The sequence below is a fragment of the Oncorhynchus keta genome, chromosome 1 (genome assembly GCF_023373465.1).
Source record: "Oncorhynchus keta strain PuntledgeMale-10-30-2019 chromosome 1, Oket_V2, whole genome shotgun sequence".
NCBI lineage: Eukaryota > Metazoa > Chordata > Actinopteri > Salmoniformes > Salmonidae > Oncorhynchus > Oncorhynchus keta.
The window spans coordinates 62,210,252-62,230,898 of record NC_068421.1 but is presented as its reverse complement, the minus strand read 5'-3'; the positions used below and the strand labels follow the sequence as shown (position 1 = coordinate 62,230,898).

Genomic DNA, 20,647 nt, shown 5'->3' with positions numbered 1-20,647 from the left:
AGTTCCCACATATACTGAGCACTTGTTGGCTGCTTTTCCTTCACTCTGCGGTCCAACTCATCCCAAACCATCTCAATTGGGTTGAGGTTGGGTGATTGTGGAGGCCAGGTCTTCTGATGCAGCACTCCATCACTCTACTTCTTGGTAAAAATAGCCCTTACACAGCCTGGAGGTGTGTTGCGTCATTGTCCTGTTGAAAAACAAATGATAGTCCCACTAAGTGCAAATCAAATGGGATGATGTATCGCTGCAGAATGCTGTGGTTGCCATGCTGGTTAAGTGTGCCTTGAATTCTAAATAAATCACTGACAGTGTCAACAGCAAAGCACTACCACAACATCACACCTCCTCCTCCATGCTTCACGGTGGGAACCACACATGCGGATATCATTTGTTCACCTACCCTGCGTCTCACAAAGACACGGCTGTTGGAACCAAAAATCTCAAATTTAGATTCATCAGACCAAAGGACAGATTTCCACTCGTCTAATGTCCATTGCTTGTGTTTCTTGGCCCAAGCAAGTCTCGTCTTCTCATTGGTGTGAACAGTTGTGCCCAATAATGTTTTACCATGTTTTGTGCTGCTACCATGTTGTGCTGCTGCCATGTTGTGTTGCTACCATGCTGTGTTGTCATGTGTTGCTGCCATGCTATGTTGTCTTAGGTCTCTTTTTATGTAGTGTTGTGTTGTCTCTCTTGTTGTGATGTGTGTTTTGTCCTATATTTTTATGTAATGTATTTATATTTTTAATCCCAGACCCTTTTTTTCCTTTAGGTAGGCCGTCATTGTAAATAAGAATTTGTTCTTAACTGACTTACAGAGTTAAATAAAGGTTATATAAAAAAAATGAAAAATACATATGTGTTTTTTCATAGTTTTGATGTCTTCACTATTATTCTACAATGTAGAAAAAAGTCTAAATAAATAAAAACCCTTGAATGAGTAGGTGTGTCCAAACCTTTGACTGGTACTGTATATTTTTTTAATGAATGTTGGAATCATTTTATGGAAAAAAACAAAGGCTGTGCAAAATAACTCTCCATATAAGGAATAAATGAAAGTTGCAATGAGGTTTCTAAGTCATGTGGGTAAAGAGCTATTGAAATTATATACTTTCAAATATTTATATAAAATGGTGTAAATTGTGTAAAACCAAAGGATGTGCAATGTGTGTCCCTCCCCTTTTGAAATATACAAAGTTGGTTTGAGGTGCCTAGGTCATGTGATCAAGAAGCTATTGATATTTGAAGTAAAGAAAATTGAACTAATAAATGAAGTTCAAGTAAATATATATATTTTTTTATGTACAAAGTCCATGTGATGTATGTCCCTACCCAGTGAACATTCCAACGTTGGTTTGAGGTGTCTAGGACACATGGTCAAGGAGCTATTGAATTTTTTATAAATAAATAAATATAGATTTTTAAATGTTGGAATACTTTTATGAGGAAACCAAAGGGTGTGCAATGTGCCGCTCTATGTAAGAAATAACAATTGAAATGCGGTGGCTAAGTCACATGGTTGAAGAGCAATTGATGTTTGAATATTGTGATCAAGCACTTTGAAGGTCCCTAAATAGTTGCATTGACGGTGCGCGAGGCTTACTACACCGTTGCCGTGTGATTATGAAACTCGGATTGTAATCGGGAAAATAAGACTTGTTCAATGTTTTACACTTTTTTCCCTCCATATAGAACCTGAGGTATGTAGCTAAAATCGTTCGCGAGCTATTGAAATTTGAAGGTAAGAATGTCTGGCAAATACTGAAAATCAAACCAACTTTATCACGGCGACAGCCATGCACAAGCAGTCAAACCACATGTTGTTACAATGATCTGACATTGCAACCACACAATAAGAGTAGTTACACATTTATACACATATTTCCATCAGAACAGCATACAGTTTATGCATTTTGCATACATAGAATTGAACTGACAAACACAATATTGCGAAATGTACAACCAACCCTCTTTTGCACTTCAGGTACAATTTCCGTTCTTCTTTCACCCAACATTATTGAATGATAATTGCCTATTGTGTCTAGGCTATCGGTTTTATAGAACAGGAAGCTTCAAGCTGCTGGATTTGAGTAAGAAAATGTATTATTTACCTACTAAAATAATGTTATTGGCCATGTTTGGAGCCACCTCTTCTATCTGTGCTGTTACACCTGTTAGATTCCCCATGATGTTTTATCAGCCCCTGTCCTGCCTCTGTAGCCTAGTCTCCAAGAGAGAGAGGGAAAGCTGTAGGAGAGGTATATGAACGTTTTGGGGAGCCGCCAGCGGGGAGGAGGTAGACAAGAGATGTTACCCCTCTCTCCAGTGGAGGCTGCTGATGCGAGGACAGCTCATAATAATGGCTGTAATGGCGCAAATGGAATGGCATTAAACACTTGGAAACCTTGTGTTTGATGTATTTGAAACCATTCCACTGATTCCGCTCCAGCCATTACCACGAGCCTGTCCTCCCTAATTAAGGTGCCACCAAACTCCTGTGCTCTCCCTCGTCCACACACTCCATCCCCTTCCCTTCCTACCTTCTTCGCTCCCTCCCACAATCGCTCACTCTTATATTCAGTCGCGGCAGAGTTCAGGTTGGGATAACGGTGTTATCTGGGAATGATGCCGGCGGTTGGAGCCGTGGGAGTCGGACTGCTCTGCGCGCTGCTTGTCGCCCTCATGCCGGGTGGCATGTCGGATTTGGTGACTCTGGTGCAGGACTCGGTCCGACCCGAATCGTCACTGCTGATGCCAAAAGTCATGATCGCCATTCTGGCTCGCAACGCAGCGCACAGCCTGCCGCACTACCTGGGCTGCATCGACAGGCTAGACTATCCGAAGGAGCGGATAGCTATCTGGTGAGAAACGCAACTAACTTTTTAACAACTTTATTCCGGTCAAATGGTCTCCAATAGCCAACAGCAGGGATCATCAACTAAATTCATCCGCGGGACCATTTTTCTGGAGCGGATGGTCGGGGGTCGGAACATAATTACAAATAATTTCCAGACTGCAACTATTTCACAAAAACATAATAATTTCAAACCTTGCTTACATTTGTATACGAGCACGCCTCTCTATTATGCGTGGGAATAGGCCTTCCAATACGAAAATCAATTGGAGATGATTTCCTGGTGGATTTTTTTTAAACAGTATTTCATGTCCAGTAATATATATATATATATTACTTGACATGAAATACTATGTGTGTGTGTGTGTGTGTTTTAAACAAGATTTGCTCAGAAAACTTGGAGGCAAATTAAACCACCCACGGGTGGAGGGCCGCCTGTTGGGGCACGCCCGCGACAATTCTTGCTTTGCACTTTACTATGGGAAAAAAGTACACACATAAAAGTAACATAGAGCTTATTGTTATCGGTATGGTGTCGGTATTATAATGAGAACCTCCTGTCCTGCCCACGTAAAGAACAGAGACGCTGCTGTCAGCGTGAACGAGACTTGTTGCTGCGTTTTACAATGCCCTCTCCACGCGTGTCTGCTGTGTTCCTAATTGCATGTTATGAGTAGATGAATGGGCAGAGCATGTTGTTGACGGTGTTTTTATTATTATTATTATGCACACCTTGCAGAAATCAGGGGGCTTAAAACAGCAGCCAGGTGTGGGGGGATGGGGGCCCATATCGCCAAAAGTCTCCATCATCAATTTTCCATAGGCAGTTACACAGGGGGTGGACTTGGATAACAATTAGGTTCTGACATTTTATCCACACCTATTGTGCTGGTTTATTTGTTTCGGCAATTTCTCTGCTGTCACTGTGCATCTTATTGTTCTCTGTCTGCCTCTCTGCTTAAGCCTTAAACATTATAAAAGCCAAGCTGTCTTAAGGTGTCATCATGCTTCAGTTCTGCTGGCGGCTAGCCAAAGTCGGCTAAGTGAACCAAACGAATATGTTCGTATACTCCGTTAAAAGACATTCGATTGAAAAACGAGGAACAAAAGCGGCAATAGTACTGTTTGTCCATTTTGAGACGCTGTAGCCAGTATACACTTCCTCTAAATAATCATAATTAATCTAAGACAACTCAATAAATCTGTCATTAATTTAGATGTTTTTTGCAGAGGAGATCTTATTTTACATCTAACTAAGATGTTCGGGGCACTGTTTCGAAATAAAGAAATGTCTCTCATTGAAGGACAACAGACTTTACTGAAGAATCTATATTGTTGACCAATCACCGACGAATGGGTGTAGACTAAAGCTACCGACTTCGGCTTGCCTCAAGAAAAAAATGTAATGTGCCCCAACAACCAAAAACAACCTTACCGAAGTCCAAAACGAACAAAAATGTCACAAAATGTCGTCATAATATATTCACAAACTCTTCCCAACTGTTTCGGGTGGGAAGCATGCAGACGCCTTTGGGCTACAGTGCCCTCAGAAAGTATTCAAGCCCCTTAACTGTTTCCACATTTTGTTGTGCTACAGCCTGAATTTAAAATGGTTTAAATCTCGCTTTTTTTGTCACTGGCCTACACACAGAACCCCATAAGGTCAAAATGGAATAATGTTTTTTGATATGTTGGTAAATTAATTAAAAATGAAAAGCTGAAATGTGTGGAGTCAATAAGTATTCAACCCCTTTGTTATGGCAATCCTAAATAAGTTCAGGAGTAAAAATGTGCTTCACAAGTCACATAATAAGTTGCATCACTCTGTGTGCAATAATAGTGTTCAACATGATTTTTGAATGACCCATCTCTCTACCACACACATACAATTATCTATAAGGTCCCTCAGTGAATTTCAAGCACAGATTCAACCACAAAGACCAGGGAGGTTTTCTAATGCCTCACAAAGAAGGGCACCTATTGGTAGATGGGTAAAAATACAATTTTTAAAAATACATTCAATATATCCCTTTGCGCATGCTGAAGTTATTAATTACACTTTGGATGCTGTATCAATACACCCAGTCACTACAAAGATACAGGCATCCTTCCTAACTCAGCTGCAGGAGAGGATGAAACCGCTCAGGGATTTTACAATGAGGCCAATGGTGTCATTAAAACAGTTACAGAGTTTAATGGCTGTGATAGGAGAAAACTGAGGATGGATCAACAATATTGTAGTTACTCCACAATACTAACCTAATTGAAAAAGTGAAAATAAGGAAGCCTGTACAGAATACAAATATTCCAAAACACTTGACAAAACACTGTTTTGCAATAAGGCACTAAAGTAATACTGCAAAACAAATGTGGCAAAGCAATTCACTTTTTGTTCTCAATACAAAGTGTTATGTTTGGGGCAAATCCAATACAACACATTACTGAGTACCACTCTCCATATTTTTAAACATAGTAGTGGCTGCATCATGTTAGGGTATTCTTGTAATTGTTAAGTACTGGGGAGTTTTTCAGGATAAAAAATAAACGGAATGGAGCTAAGCATAGGCAAAATCCATGAGGAAAAACTGGTTCAGTCTGCTTTCCACCAGACACAGGGAAATTATTTGACCTTTCAGCAAGACAATAACCTAAAACACAAGGCCAAATCTACGCTGAAGTTGCTTGAGTGGCCGAGTTACAGTTTTGACTTAACTCAACACAACGCCACAGATGTTTCAAGTTTTGAGGGAGCGTACAACTGGAATGCTGACTGCAGGAATGTCCACCAAAGCTTTTTCCAGAGAATTGAATGTTCATTTCTCTACCATAAACCGCCTCCAACTTTGCTTTAAAGAATTTAGCAGTACGTCCAACCGGCCTCACAACCACAGATCATCTGTAAACACACCAGCCCAGGAGCTCCACATCTGTCTTTTTCACCTGTTGAATCGTCTGAGACCACCACCCAGAAAGCTGATGAAACTGGGTTCGCACAACCAAAGAATTTCATCACAAACTGTCAGAAACCGTCTCAGGGAAGCTCATCTGCGTGCTCGTCGTCCTCACCAGGATCTTGACCTGTCTGCAGTTCGGCGTCGTAACCAACTTCAGTGTACAAATGCTCACCTTCAATGGCCACTGGCATGCTAGAGAAGTCTGTTCTTCACGGATGAATCCCGGTTTCAACTGTACTGGGCAGATGGCAGACAGTGTGTATGGTGTCGAGTATGATGTCATGTGGTCGAGTGATTTGCTGATGTCAATGTTGTGAACAGAGTGCCCCATGATGGCGTTGGGGTTATGGTATGGGCAGGCATAAGCTAAGGACAATGAACACAATTGCATTTTAGAGATGGCAATTTGAATGTACAGAGATCACATGATGAGATCCTGAGGCCCATTGTTGTGCCATTCATCCGCTGCCATCACCTTCTGTTTCAGCATGATAGTGCATGGTCCCATGTCCCAAGGATCTGTATAGAATTCCTGGAAGCTGAAAATGTCCCAGTTCTTCCATGGCCTGCATACTGACCAGACATGTCACCCATTGAGCATGTTTGTGATTCTCTGGATTGACGAGTACGACAACGTGTTCCAGTTCCCACCAATATCAAGCAAGTTCGCACAGCCATTTAAGAGGAGTGGGACAACATTCCACAGGCCACAATCACCAGCTTGATCAACTCTATGCGAAGGAGATGTGTCACGCTGCATGATGCACGTGCTGATCACAGCAGATACTGACTGGTTTACTGATCCACACTCTTACCTTTTTTAAGGTACAGTATCTGTGACCAACAGTCATGTGAAATCCATAGATTAGGGCCTAATGATTTTATTTCATTGACAGATTTCCTTACGTGAACTGTAACTCAGGAACATCTTTGAAACTGTTGCATGTTGCGTTTATATTTTTGTTCAGTGTAAGATAACTCAAGAAATCTGTCAATAATTTAGACATTTTTGCAGAGGAGATCTTAATTGCGCAAAACAACCTCACAAAATGACATCATAATATATGCACAAACTGTTCCGGACTGTTTCAGATGAGAAGCATGTGGACGCCTTAAGTGTTAACTACTATTGCAGGGCTCCAGACTAACATTTTCCCTTAGTGTCACAGGTGCCACTAACCTTAACAGTTGATGGCACCAGCCCATGAGTAATTCTCTTGTAAAGTCATTAATTGTGCCTTATTAAGAAGTATAATAAATAGACTACTGAGGTATTCAATAAATAAATAGTTTTATCTAGCACGTTCCAAGCAAGAATGCAAGATATTTTGATGTACAACTTAATCCAGTGATTGGAGATGGGGAGAGAGTAGACACTGAGTGGCTCGGACAGCGGCACAAAAGGTGGGTGCTCAACGCACTGAGGAAGTGATGCGTAAAGTGCTGTGGAGAGACGAACGGTCTGGATGACTAGTCTACAGGGACAAAGAAAGTCAGTGCACAAGCATGTGGAGAATGCCCATCACATACCTATTTTGTTGCACATGGAAACTTTTAAGAGGGACTTGATAGTTTAATGCGTTTTCTCTGTTTCTCCCAGAATTGAAGTCATCACCAGTTGGATGCTTTTGTCTTTTGTTTTCCACTCATCCTTTCAAGGCTTGCTTTTGTTTGCAGCTTTATGTCTGTCTGTTTCTCATTGAGAACACTTCCCAACGCACGCACACACGCACACACACACACACACAAATATCTGCCCTGGTGTTTTAATATTTAGGAACAGATTTCCTAAATTCAACTTATTTTTAGCTGAATTACGTTTTTGGCCCGCGGGCCGTCTGTTACCGACCCCTGCCCGGCCCCTGACCTATAGGATGTGCCTGTTGCTGCTGCATTCTACTGTCTGTCTGTATTGTTCTCCTGAATCTGAACCAATGACTGTAAAGGTCTCAGTATATCTCTGCATGCTCTCAATACTAACTGCCAATGAGAAGTTTTTGGCAAAGAGACATTTATTGGGTCGTTGAGCAGCCTAGATGTTCAGTGTTGATAATCACTGTACCATGAAGAAGAGTTTTTTTAAAGTTTGAGAATCCACGATCAGCTCCTTCGTTTTGAAGAGGTTATTTTCCCGGCACCACTCCGCCAGGGCCCTCACCTCCTCCCTGTAGGCTGTCTCTTCATTGTTGGTAATCAGGCCCACTACTCTGCAAACTTGATGATTGAGTTGGAGGTGTGCGTTTCCACAGTCATGGGTGAACAGGGAGTACAGGAGCGGGCTGAGCATGCACCCTTGTGGGGCCCCTGTGTTGAGGATCAGCGAAGTGGAGGTGTTGTTTCCTACCTTCACCACCTGGGGGCGGCCCGTCAGGAAGTTTAGGACCCAATTGCACAGGGTGGGGTTCAGACCCAGGGCGCCAAGCTTAATTATGAGCTTGGAGGGTACTATGGTGTTGAAGGCTGAGCTATAGTCAATGAACAGCATTCTTACATAGGTATTCCTCTTGTCCAGATGGGATAGGGCAGTGTGCAATGCGATGACGATTGCATTGTCTGTGGATCTATTGGGGCGGTAAGCAAATTGAAGTGGGTCTAGGGTGTCAGGTACGGTAGAGGTGATATGATCCTTAACTAGCCTCTCAAAGCACTTCATGATGACAGACATGAGTGCTACAGGGCGATAGTCATTTAGTTCCAGACAGCTGGTCTGCGCATGCTCTGAGGATGAGGCTAGGGATGCCGTCTGGGCTGGCAGCCTTGCGAGGGTTAACACACTTAAATGTCTTACTCACGTCGGCCACAGAGAATGAGAGCCCACAGTCCTTGGGAGTGGGCCGCGTTGGTGGCAATGTGTTATCCTCAAAGCGGGCGAAGAAGGTGTTTAACTTATCTGTGAGCAAGATGTCGGTGTCCACGTCATGGCTGGTTTTCCCTTTGTAATCCGCAATTATCTGTAGACCGTGCCACATATGTCTCGTGTCTGTGCTGTTGATTTCTGACTCCACTTTGTCTCTGTACTGACGTTTTGCCTGTTGATTGCCTAATGGAGGGAATAACTACACTTTTTGTATTCAACCATATTTCCAGTCACCTTGCCATAGTTAAATGCGATGGTTCGCACTTTCAGTTTTGCACGAATGCTGCCATCTATACATGGTTTCTGGTTTGGATAGGTTTTAATAGTCACCATGGGAGCAACATCCTCTATACACTTCCTGATGAACTCAGTCACCGTGTCCGTGTATACGTCAATGTTGTTTTCAGAGGCTACCCAGAACATATCCCATTCTGCATGATCAAAACAATCTTGATGCATTGATTCCGATTGGTCAGACCAGCGCTGAATAGACCTTACTGGTCTTACTTCCTGTTAACACATGGACTGTAGTACTCGCCCTGGAAAAACACTTGACCACTGCTACTCCCCCTTCCGGGATAACTACAAGGCCCTCCCCCGCCCTCCCTTCAGCAAATCAGATCAAATTCACTGCTCCTCCCTTTCTATAGGCAGAAATTTGTGATCTGATTTGCCGAAGCGAGTGCGGGGGATGGCCTTGTAGTTATCCCGGAAGGGGGAGTAGCAGTGGTCAAGTGTTTTTACAGATTGTTGTTAGAACTTTGGTAGCATTTTCCTCAAATTTGCTTTGTTAAAACCCCCAGCTACAATAAATGCTGCCTCAGGATATGTGGTTTTTCAATTTGCATAAAGTTCAGTGTAGTTCCTTGAGGGCCGTTGTGGTATCGGCTTGAGAGGGAATATACACGACTGTGACTATGACCGAAGAGATTTCTCTTGGGAGGTAATACGGTCGGCATTTGATTGTAAGGTATTCTACGTCGGGTGAACAAAAGGACTTGAGTTTTTATACGTTAACACAATCACACCGTGAGTAGTTAATCATGAAACATACACCACCACCCTTCTTCTTCCCGTAGACTTCTTTATTCCTGTCTGCGCGATGTACTGAGAACCCAGCTGGCTGTATGGACGGGACAGTATATCCGGAGAGAGCCATGATTCTGTGAAACAGAGTATGTTACAGTCCCTGATGTCTTTCTGGAAGGAGATCCTCACCCTGAGCTCATCAACTTTATTGTCCATAGACGGAACATTGGCGAGTAATATACTCGGAAGAGGTGGATGGTGTGCACGCCTCCTGAGTCGGACTAGAAGTCCACTCTGAATACCTCTTCTCCGCCGTCGGCGTCTTGGAGCAGCCAATGGGATAAGTTCAATTGCACTGGGGGGTACGAACAAAGGATCCAATTTGGGAATGTCGTTTTCCTGGTCGTAATGCTGGTGAGTTACCGCCGCTCTGATATCCGAAAGTTATTTCCGGCTGTATGTAATAACACAAAAAAACGTTCTGGGCTAATAATGTAAGAAATAGCACACAAAAAAAAATGAAATACTGCAAAGTTGCTTAAGAGCTAGAAGCAGAGCTGTCATGTCTGTCGGCACCCTCTACAATACATATACAGTATATATGTTGTATAAACAAAAACAGTGGTTATACAACCTAAATAAAGCGAGGCAGTGAAAGCAACAGAATGGTAGAATTATGATTTGTGAAATAAAAGCTGATTGTGTGATTAAATGTGTGCTGGCCACAGACCCAGTGCTAGTGGCTAATTACTGTGTTGGGGTTGACGGGTAGAGCTTGTACCCTGCTCACCTTTCAGTTCTCCCTGCCCTTCCTCTGCGACACGGAGACTGTCGCTGTTCATGTGTGTATGTAGGGTCACATGAGAGTTTCAACTGGGTCATGGCTGGAGGAAGGGCAGTCTGTGTATATGATAGAGACGCAGAACAGATGGGATAACACACTCTCCACAGAAAGCTTCAGTAGTCTAAAAAGCAAATGGACGTGTCTGTCTGACAGAGAGGACTGAGAGAGAGGTGAGAGACTCACACTGTGCTGTGAAAGAATGCAGGGAATGGTTTTTAGGAAAGAGGTAGACAGGGGGCGGAGGCAGGGTGGTTGGCAGGCTTGTGTTGAGAATTACACAGGGGCACTGAGCAGGTTAGTAAAGTGAACTCACATTCCATCCATGCTCAAACAGTGTACCCTCCCCCTCCCCTCCCTCCTCTGCCCCCAGGACAACATTGAGCTGGCTGCAGGCCAACAACTGGACCCGGGCCTGGACCCAGGCCAGTGATTGGTTGATAGAATGTAACTCAGCCCTGTGATTGGTCACCAGGTCATGACTACGTGTTGTGACTGGAGGGAAAGGCTGAGCTCATCTTTGGGGCAGCGTTCAGGAGTAAGTCAGTAGTCTGGAGCTAGGTCTGTGGGCTGTTTATTGTAAGTGCTTAACCAGGTGGTGAACTGGAGGGAGAGATGGTTTGTCGATGTGTTTCGACATAGATCATGTCAGGACTATGAAAAGACCGGTTCCCAGAATGATCTGTATTGATGTGAAATAGCCTAATAACAGAGAATTCCTTGTGGTTTCTATACTCGTATCCACATGTTAGAGTATCATATGACATAACCCACTGTCAAATGCACACACCAAGAAATCTGAACCACAAAGAAAAAATCTGAACCACAAATCATGTTTTAATGCTACATGCAGATGAAAGAGAGTACCATCCAAACCATGTGTGCCCTTAGGCCTTAGGTATTATAGTGTTGTTAGCACAGATGTCAGAGAGAGAGAGAGACACAGCTACATGTGAGCTCTCACATTTTTCAACATTTATACAAAAGGATAGATTTGGAGTTAGATAAACTTGGATTTTTCGGTAGGTACATATGCAGGATGCTACCCTCCACAGCATGGCCTTCGCTCCAGATCAAAACTCCAAACCTACAACCTCATTTTGAACCAAAATTAACCAGAGATTACTGCTACCAAGGATTCCTTTTCCCAAGCTATATGGAGGTTGCTCTAGCAAACAAACAGTAGAGACCTGAGGACACCATCCAACCTGGAACTGAGTGAGTAGCGATTGGTCTGATGCTATTTTGCCAGCCAAGAAGAAAAAAGAAAAATGAAAAAAATGAAAAAAGTACATTACAATGATATATTTTACTTTATAGAGACTGAGTGCTGAGGTAATGCTCAATTAGCACTTAGGTGTGAAGTAAAGGGTGTCGAGGCCTTTGGGCCCAGCAAGTGGCCGGAGTCTTTGAAGCGTCCTCCCTTTGAAGCCCCCTCCCGCTGTTCAAAGACCATTCACTGGCATTTTCTACAAGAAATCTTCCTCCAGAAATAAAAGCATCTCCCAAGTGGGTGTGAGACCTCGTCCCATTGCCTGCTGCACTTCTGCTTGGATTCCATCTGGCAATCTGTTCACCATCTGCCCTGGCCTGTCTCCCCCTCTGGTACAGGTACCCCCATCACACTCCTGAGGTTTCGCTCACCTCCAGCACACACACACTGTTGAGGCGAGTTATTCTGAACAAACGATGGCTAGCCCAAAGACGTTATATATATATTTTCTATTGTGCATTTTTCTATTTTGCTTTTTGCCTCATAACTCCTGCACACTTTGTTGACTCCAAACTTTCTTTACCCAACTGCGGGACAGACTATGTTCATTCCCACACTCGGGACACTGGCTCTCTAGTGGTTACACAGACTTTTGGCCTCCCCATCCTATTCTAATCACCTCTCGCTTTGTATTCATGTTACCTGAGGAAATTGCTGTACAATATGATCTTGTTGCCATCTGATGCACATTCAGATGTCATAAATCAGCACTGTAGAGCTCTTCCTGTCCTCTGCCGTGCCTTGATTGTATTACTGTTGATGATATCTGGAAATGTGCATGTACACCCTGGCCCACCTACTGTTGCTAGCCCCAATTCAGACATGTGCTCTGATATCTGCTTCATTGATTTCTGCTCTCGTAAAAGCCTGGGCTTTCTGCACATTAACCTCTTGCTCCTACCTGGCACGCAGGCGTCCCATCTAGAGCTCTGGATGCGCTACGCTAAATGCTAATAGTATTAGTTAAAACTCATTAAAATACACATGCAGGGTATTGAATTAAAGCTACACTCGTTGTGAATCCAGGAAACAAGTCAGATTTTAAAATGCTTTTCGGCGAAAGCACGAGAAGCTATTATCTGATAGCATGTAACACCCCAAAAGACCCGCAGGGGACGTAAACAAAATAATTAGCATAGTCGTCGCTACACAAACCGCACAAATAAAATATAAAACATTCATTACCTTTGACCATCTTCTTTGTTGGCACTCCTAGATGTCCCATAATCACGATTGGGTCTTTTTTTTCGATTAAATCGGTCCATATATAGCCTAGATATCGATCTATGAAGACTGTGTGATAAACGGAAAAAAATAGCGTTTCATAACGTAACGTCATTTTTAAAAATTAAAAAAGTCGACGATAAACTTTCACAAAACACTTCGAAATACTTTTGTAATGCAACTTTAGGTATTAGTACACGTTAATAAGCGATAAAATTCATCAGGAGGCGATGTCAATTCTATAGGTGTCCGTCTCGAAAAAATGTCTGGAGAGAGCTCGACCAAAACATCCGGTCGGAGACCGGAAGGAATCGGTTCCCTTGATTCAGTTTGACCAAGAATCAAAGCTGAATCAAATGACAAGACTCTAGACAACGTGTGGAAGCTGTAGGCACTGCAACCTCGGCCTCATTTAATTCGGTTCACTTTGAACAATTCCTGGAAGTAGCGCAAGGATATGTATTTCCATTTTCAGTGATCAGATTTTCCTGCACTTTTCGATGAAACGCACGTTCTGTTATAGTCACAGCCGTGATTTAACCAGTTTTATAAACGTCTGAGTGTTTTCTATCCACACATACTAATCATATGCATATACTATATTCCTGGCCTGAGTAGCAGAGCGCTGAAATGTTGAGTGATTTTTAACAGAATGTTCAAAAAAGTAGAGGGTCAACTTAAACAGGTTAACACTAGAAACTTATTTCCTAAAATGGATCAATTGAAAGTGTGGGTTCACAGCTCCAATCCAAATGTGTTGGTTATTACTGAGACGTGGTTAAGGGAGAGTGTTTTGAACAGTGATGTTAACCTTTCTGGTTATAACCTTTTTCAGCAAGACAGATCTTCCAAAGTTGGGAGTGGCAATCTTTACCAAGGATCACCTTCAGTGCTCGGTTGTCTCCACCAAGTCTGTCCCCAAATTTGATTAGCTGGTTTTAAGCATTAAACTTTCAAATAGCTCTTAGTTGACTGTTGCTGGGTGCTATCGTCATCCATCAGCACCGGCCTGTACCCTAACTGCCATTAGCTCTCTCCTGGCCCCTTACACCAATTCTGAATTTGTCCTGCTAGGTGACCTAATCTGGGACATGCTTAAACCACCTGACCAAATCCTAAAGCAATGGGACTCCTTAAATCTTTCTCAGATTATTACCAATCACACAATGTATGACTCCAAACACCCAGAAAATGTAACTCTCCTTGATGTTATCCTCACAAATAATCCTGATAGGTATCAGTCTGGTGTTTTCTGTATTGACCTTAGTGTAATCACTGTTTTACAGCCTGGGTTTTGTAATGACTGCTCAGTGAAACAACCTGTGCTGATTTGTCATAGATGCTTGCTAATAAACTTTAATGAGCGAGCCTTCCTTCATGAGCTGGCCTCTGTGAAATGGGATAGAATCAGCTTGATCCCCTCTGTCGAAGACGTTTGGACCTTCTTTTTTGATATTTTCAGTGGTATTGTTAACAAATACGACCCCATGAAGAAAAGGATCATTAAAAACAGGTTCAGCCCCTGGTTCGACTGTGATCTTGCAGAGTTACTCTACCTCAAGAATTGCATTTGGCGAAAGGCTCGGCACACGCATACTCAGGCTGACTGGCTATTGTTCAGGCAAATGAGAAATAAGTTCACTTACGCTCTCCAGATAGCTAAAGTTAGTTACTTTAAGGATCAGTTCTCTCTCTGTGGGTCTAACCCCAAGTAGTTCTGGAAAACAGTTAAAGACCTGGAGAATAAACCCTCCTCCTCACAGCTGCACATGCCCCTTAATGTTGATGATGTGGTTGTTACTGTCAAGAAGCACATGGCTGAGCTCTTTAATCACCACTTCATTAAGTCAGGATTGCTATTTGACTAAGCCATGCCTCCTTGCCCGTCCAACATTTCCTCATCTCCCACCCCTTCTAATGTGACTATCCCCTTTCTTCCTTAAGGTTGCTGCCCATATCATCGCCAAGCCTATATCCGATCTTTTTAACCTGTCTCTCCTTTCTGGGGAGGTTCCTATTGCTTGGAAGGCAGCCACGGTTCATCCTTTATTTAAAGGGTAGATCAAGCTGATCCTAACTGTTATAGGCCTATTTTTATTTTGCCCTGTTTATCAAAAGTGTTGGAAAAACCTGTCAATAATCAACTGACTGGCTTTCTTGATCTCTATAGTATACTCTCTGGTATGCAATCTGGTTTCCGCTCAGGTTATGGATGTGTCACTGCAACCTTAAAGGCCCTCAATGATGTCACTATTGACTTGGCCGAAGCTTTTGATACGGTAGACCATTCTTGTGGGCCGGCTAAGGAGTATTGGTGTCTCTGATGGGTCTTTGGCCTGATTTGCTAACTACCTCTCTCAAAGAGTGCAGTGTATAAAGTCAGAAAATCTGCTGTCTCAGCCACTGCCTGTCACCAAGGGAGTACCCCAAGGCCCGATCCTAGGCCCCACGCTCTTCTCAATAAACATAAACAACATCTGCTCAGGCAGTAGGAAGCTCTCTCATCCATTTATATGCAGATGATACAGTCTTAGACTCAGCTGGCCCCTCCCCAGATGTTGTGTTACATGCTCTACAACAAAGCTTTCTTCGTATCCAACAAGCTTTCTCTACCCTTAACCTTGTTCTGAATACCTCCAAAACAAAGGCTTATGTGGCTTGGTAAGAAGAATGCCCCTCTTCCCACAGGTGTTATTACTACCTCTGAGGGTTTAGAGCTTGAGGTAGTCGCCTCATACAAGTACTTGGGAGTATGGCTAGACGGTGCACCATCCTTCTCTCAGCACATATCAAAGCTACAGGCTAAAGTTAAATCTAGACTTGGTTTCCTCTATCGTAATCACTTCTTTCACCCCAGCTGCCAAACTTATCCTGATTCAGATGACCATCCTACCCATGCTAGATTACGGAGACATCATTCATAGATCATCAGGTAAGGGTGCTCTCGAGCGGCTAGATGTTCTTTACCATTCGGCCATCAGATTTCCCACCAATGCTCCTTATAGGACACATCAATGCACTCTATACTCCTCTGTAAACTGATCATCTCTGTATACCCGTCGCAAGACCCACTGGTTTATGCTTATTTATAAAACCCTCTTTGGCCTCACTCCACCCATCTGAGATATCTACTGCAGCCCTCATCCTCCATATACAACACCCATTCAGCCAGTCACATTCTGTTAAACGTCCCCAAAGCACACACATCCCTGGGTCGCTCCTCTTTTCAGTTCGCTGCAGCTTGTGACTGGAACGAACTGCAACAAACATTCAAACTGGAAAGTTTTACCCTTGCTTCCAAAGAGCTCCCTTTCTACTGGATTACAACATTGAAAGCTAAGTAGCAGTCCAATAACCAACTATTTCCTCTGATCTACACTATATTCCGTCTCCTAGAATTCCATCGTGCTGCGTAGAATCTTTCTGGGAGTTTAGAACCTTGATCCACCTCCGAGTGCAACTGTGTCACCTCAGGTCTGATAGCAGTGTGGGTTCTGGAGGGGTATCTCACGGTTCTATTACTTCTGTCAGGCCTGATAGCAGTGTGGTTTCTGGAGGGGTATATCATGGTTTTAATTCTTCTGTCAGGCCTAATAGCAGTGTGGGTTCTGGAGGGGTATCTCATGGTTTAATTCTTCTGTCAGGCCTGATAGCAGTGTGGGTTCTGGAGGGGTATATCATGGTTTTAATTCTTCTGTCAGGCCTGGGGATGAGGGCCTTGGTTTGTGTCTTTCTGACCATGTCAGGAGACCCTTTGACATTTTTGGGAGTGTTTTTTTTCACAGAAGGGAAAGGGGGAAGAAGACAGGATTCTGAAGAGGGGCTTTTGTGAATGTAAATTGTTACATCAGATTTCTCTCTCTCTCTCTCTCTCTCTCTCTTCTTCTGTCAGGCCTGGGCATGGGAAACATGTGTTAACATTGCCAAAGCAAGTGAGGTAGACAACATACAAAGTGAATATATAAAGTGAAAAACAACAAAAATTAACAGTAAACATTACACATACAACAGTTTCAAAACAGTAAAGACATTACAAATGTCATATTATATATATATATATATATATACATATATACATATATACATATATACATATATATATATATATATACATACACATATATACACAATGTACAAACAATAAATGACACAAGATAAAATAAATAAGCATAAATATGGGTTGTATTTACAATGGTGTTTGTTCTTCACTGGTTGCCCTTTTCTCGTGGCAACAGGTCACAAATCTTGCTGCTGTGATGGCACACTGTGGAATTTCACCCAGTAGGTATGGGAGTTTTTCAAAATTGGATATGTTTTCGAATTCTTTGTGGATCTGTGTGATCTGGGGAAATATGTCTCTCTAATATGGTCATACATTGGGCAGGAGGTTAGGAAGGCAGCTCAGTTTCCACCTCATTTTGTGGGCAGTTTGTCTTCTCTGAGAGCCATGTCAGGCGGCCTTTCTCAATAGACTATGCTTTCTGTACATAGTCAAAGTTTCCTTAATTTTGGGTCAGTCACAGTGGTCAGGTATTCTGCCGCTGTGTAAGGGCCAAATAGCATTCTAGTTTGCTCTGTTTTTGTTAATTCTTTCCATTAAGTAATTATCTTTTGTTTTCTCATGATTTGGTTGGGTCTAATTGTGCTGTTGTCCTGGGGCTCTGTAGGGTGTGTTTGTGTTTGTGAACAGAGCCCCAGGACCAGTTTGCTTAGGGACTCTTCTCCAGGTTCATCTCTCTGTTTGTGATGGCTTTGTTATGGAAGGTTTGTGAATCAGGTGGTTGTACAATTTAATGGCTCTTTTCTGTTTTGATAATTAGTATCGGCCTAATTCTGCTCTGCATGCATTATTTGGTGTTTTACGTTGTAGGAGGATATTTTTGCAGAATTCTCTGCAGAGTCTCAATTTGGTGTTTGTCCCATTTTGTGAAGTCTTGGTTGGTGATCACAACCATCTCTCTCTCTCTCTCTCTCTCTCTCTCTCTCTCTCTCTCTCTCTCTCTCTCATCACATGGTTGGTATGTGAGTGTGTGTTTAATTATCCTCAGTGCTCTGGCCCAGTGTCAGTCCGTTGGGGTCTGCATGTGGTGTGTGTGTGTCTGTTTCTACTCAGCTGGCCAGTACCCTGCCTCTCCTTCTGATTCCCATTACCAATCCCATACCAAATTTCCCATCGCTTTGGGCTAGACTAATGCTTAGGGAGTAGCTCCGTGTCACAGGAACTACATGATTCACACAACATAATCCATACCACCTTCTAACTCACTCAACATAATATGAACACACACACTCCTGATGTGATTTACACACACCATTCTTACCTGAGGAGTGTTAATACCAGTTGCTCCCTCATAAAACCTGAGAGGATATGGGACTGTTCCCAGACCTATGTCTGACATTAGAGAAAACAGCTCCATGTCCCCTGCCAGGAGTTGTGGCTGTACTCAGAACATCCCGGGCCATGTGTTAGTGTCAGTGGATCCCCAAAGGGGAGCTGAAACAGAGCAGAGTGCTCAGTTAGAAGGGCCTGTTAGCATTGAAGTGATTGTCTCTTACCCAATAGTTCTGGAGGCAGCCCAGCAACAATGGATCTGGCAAATGCTGAAATAATCTGCTATCCAGACAAAGTATTCGATTTCTCTTCAGAAAGACAGGAAAATACCCGAGAGAAAGAGAGAGAGGTGTTTTGAGGGACGTAATGATGACAGGACAGTTGTGTATTCAACAGTGGCCAGAGGAGCATACAATTTTAGCCCAGTCAGTCAGTCTGCCTGTCTGTGTGTCATCATCCTGTCTTAAACACTTTACTACCGCTGTTCATGCTCTCTCATTCTCTATCCATCCCTCTTCTATCCTACCCGTCTCTCTCCCCCTACCGCTTCTCTCTCTCTCTCTCTTTTTCTCTATCCATCCCTCTTCTATCCCTCCCGTCTCTCTCCCCCTACCTACATTTACATTTACATTTAAGTCATTTAGCAGACGCTCTTATCCAGAGCCTTACTTCATCCCTTATGACAACCAGTGGAACAGCCACTTGCATCTAAATCTTGTTGGGGGGGGGGTGAGAAGGGGGAGGGTGAGAAGGATTACTTACCCTTACTTCCCTATCCATCCCTCTTCTATCCCTCCCGTCTCTCTCCCCCTACCTCTTCGCTCTCTCTTTTTCTCTATCCATCCCTCTTCTATCCTACCCGTCTCTCTCGCCCTACCTCTTCGCTCTCTCTCTCTCTCTCTCTCCATTCTCTATCCATCCCTCTTCTATCCCTCCCGTCTCTCTCCCCCTACCTCTTCGCTCTCTCTTTTTCTCTCAGTCGATCGGTCTTTCTTATTGTCCCTTATAAACAAAGTGATTGTGATTGTATAATTTAATATCAGTTTGAAATGATCTACACATGACTGAGTAGGTTATTCATCTAGATGTGCAGTAAGACAGCGGTTAGGGTTTTCAGAGAGCATATTAAGATCGATGAGAGAACACCTCCTCTTTCCATGACATAGACTGACCAAGTGAATCCAGGTGAAAGCTATGGTCCCTTATTGATGTCACTTATTAAATCCACTTCAATCGGTGCATATGAAGGGGAGGAGACAGGTTAAAGAATGATGTTTAAGCCTTGAGAGAATTGAGACATGGATTCAGAGGGTGAATGGACAAGACAAAAGAGTGCCTTTGAACGGGGTATGGTAGTAGGTGCCAGGTGCACCGGTTTGTGTCAATAACTGCAACGCTGCTGGGTTTTTCACACTCAACAGTTCCCATTGTGCATCAAGAATGGTCCACCACCCAAAGAACATCCAGCCAACTTAACACAACTGTGGGAGGCATTGGAGTCAACATGGGCCAGCATCCCTGTGGAACGCTTTTGAATCTTTGTTTAGTCCATACCCTGATGAATGGAGGCTGTTCTGAGGGTAAAAGGGGAGGGTGCAACTCAATATTAGGAAGGTGCTCCTAATGTTTTGTACACTCAGTGTATATTTCAAAGCTGTCCGTGTATGTCATGTGGGTGACTAAATGTGAGAAATTGCATGTTAGGGAGCAAGGCATTCAATGTGTGTAGAAATCGACAGTGTGAATCTATGGATGAAAGTGTGTAAAAAGTATGCGTGGGTTGCCCAGAGGGCAAGAACAGAGATTCTTCTGACAGATTATATTGGCAAGTTACCTTGTTTGGCCTGACTGAGAGTGTGTATGGATGTATGGATAAGTCATGTGTGTGAGGATGAGGTGCTGTATAGGCTCTAAGGGGGAGGAGCATGGGCCATTCTGCCGTGTGTTGACTGTGAATGTTCTGAGTAATTCGGCTAGTAGGTCTCACCCCCTTCCCTGCCAGGCCAGCATGCATTGCCTCAGCCACGTCAGCCTGGGGAGGGGAGGGGGGCTACTGCAGACTTACACACACACACACACACACACACACACACATACACAATTTAGACAGAGTGATGCATATCTGTTAACACTAGTTACAGTACGAGGTCATGTCCAATCCAGATACATTAGAAGGATTTTATGCCTCGTTACTTTCACTGAAGTGTTTGTTGAGTGTTTTTGGACCAGGTGTGACCCTTCTGACCCCTCCCATTGATCAATCTCAGCTAAACACACCTT

General features: G+C 43.2%; 1 protein-coding gene across 2 annotated transcripts in view; it reads left to right on the top strand.

Annotated features, from left to right (window-relative positions):
- The first annotated feature begins 2,517 nt into the window (after nt 1-2,517).
- colgalt2b (collagen beta(1-O)galactosyltransferase 2b) overlaps nt 2,518-20,647 on the top strand; it is a 55,190-nt gene continuing 37,060 nt past the window's right edge. For both annotated transcript variants that reach the window (XM_052457342.1, XM_035780644.2), the window contains exon 1: nt 2,518-2,864. In XM_052457342.1, the coding sequence (XP_052313302.1) occupies nt 2,626-2,864 (239 nt within the window). In that variant the 5' untranslated portion in view covers nt 2,518-2,625. The remainder of the gene's footprint in view (nt 2,865-20,647) is intronic.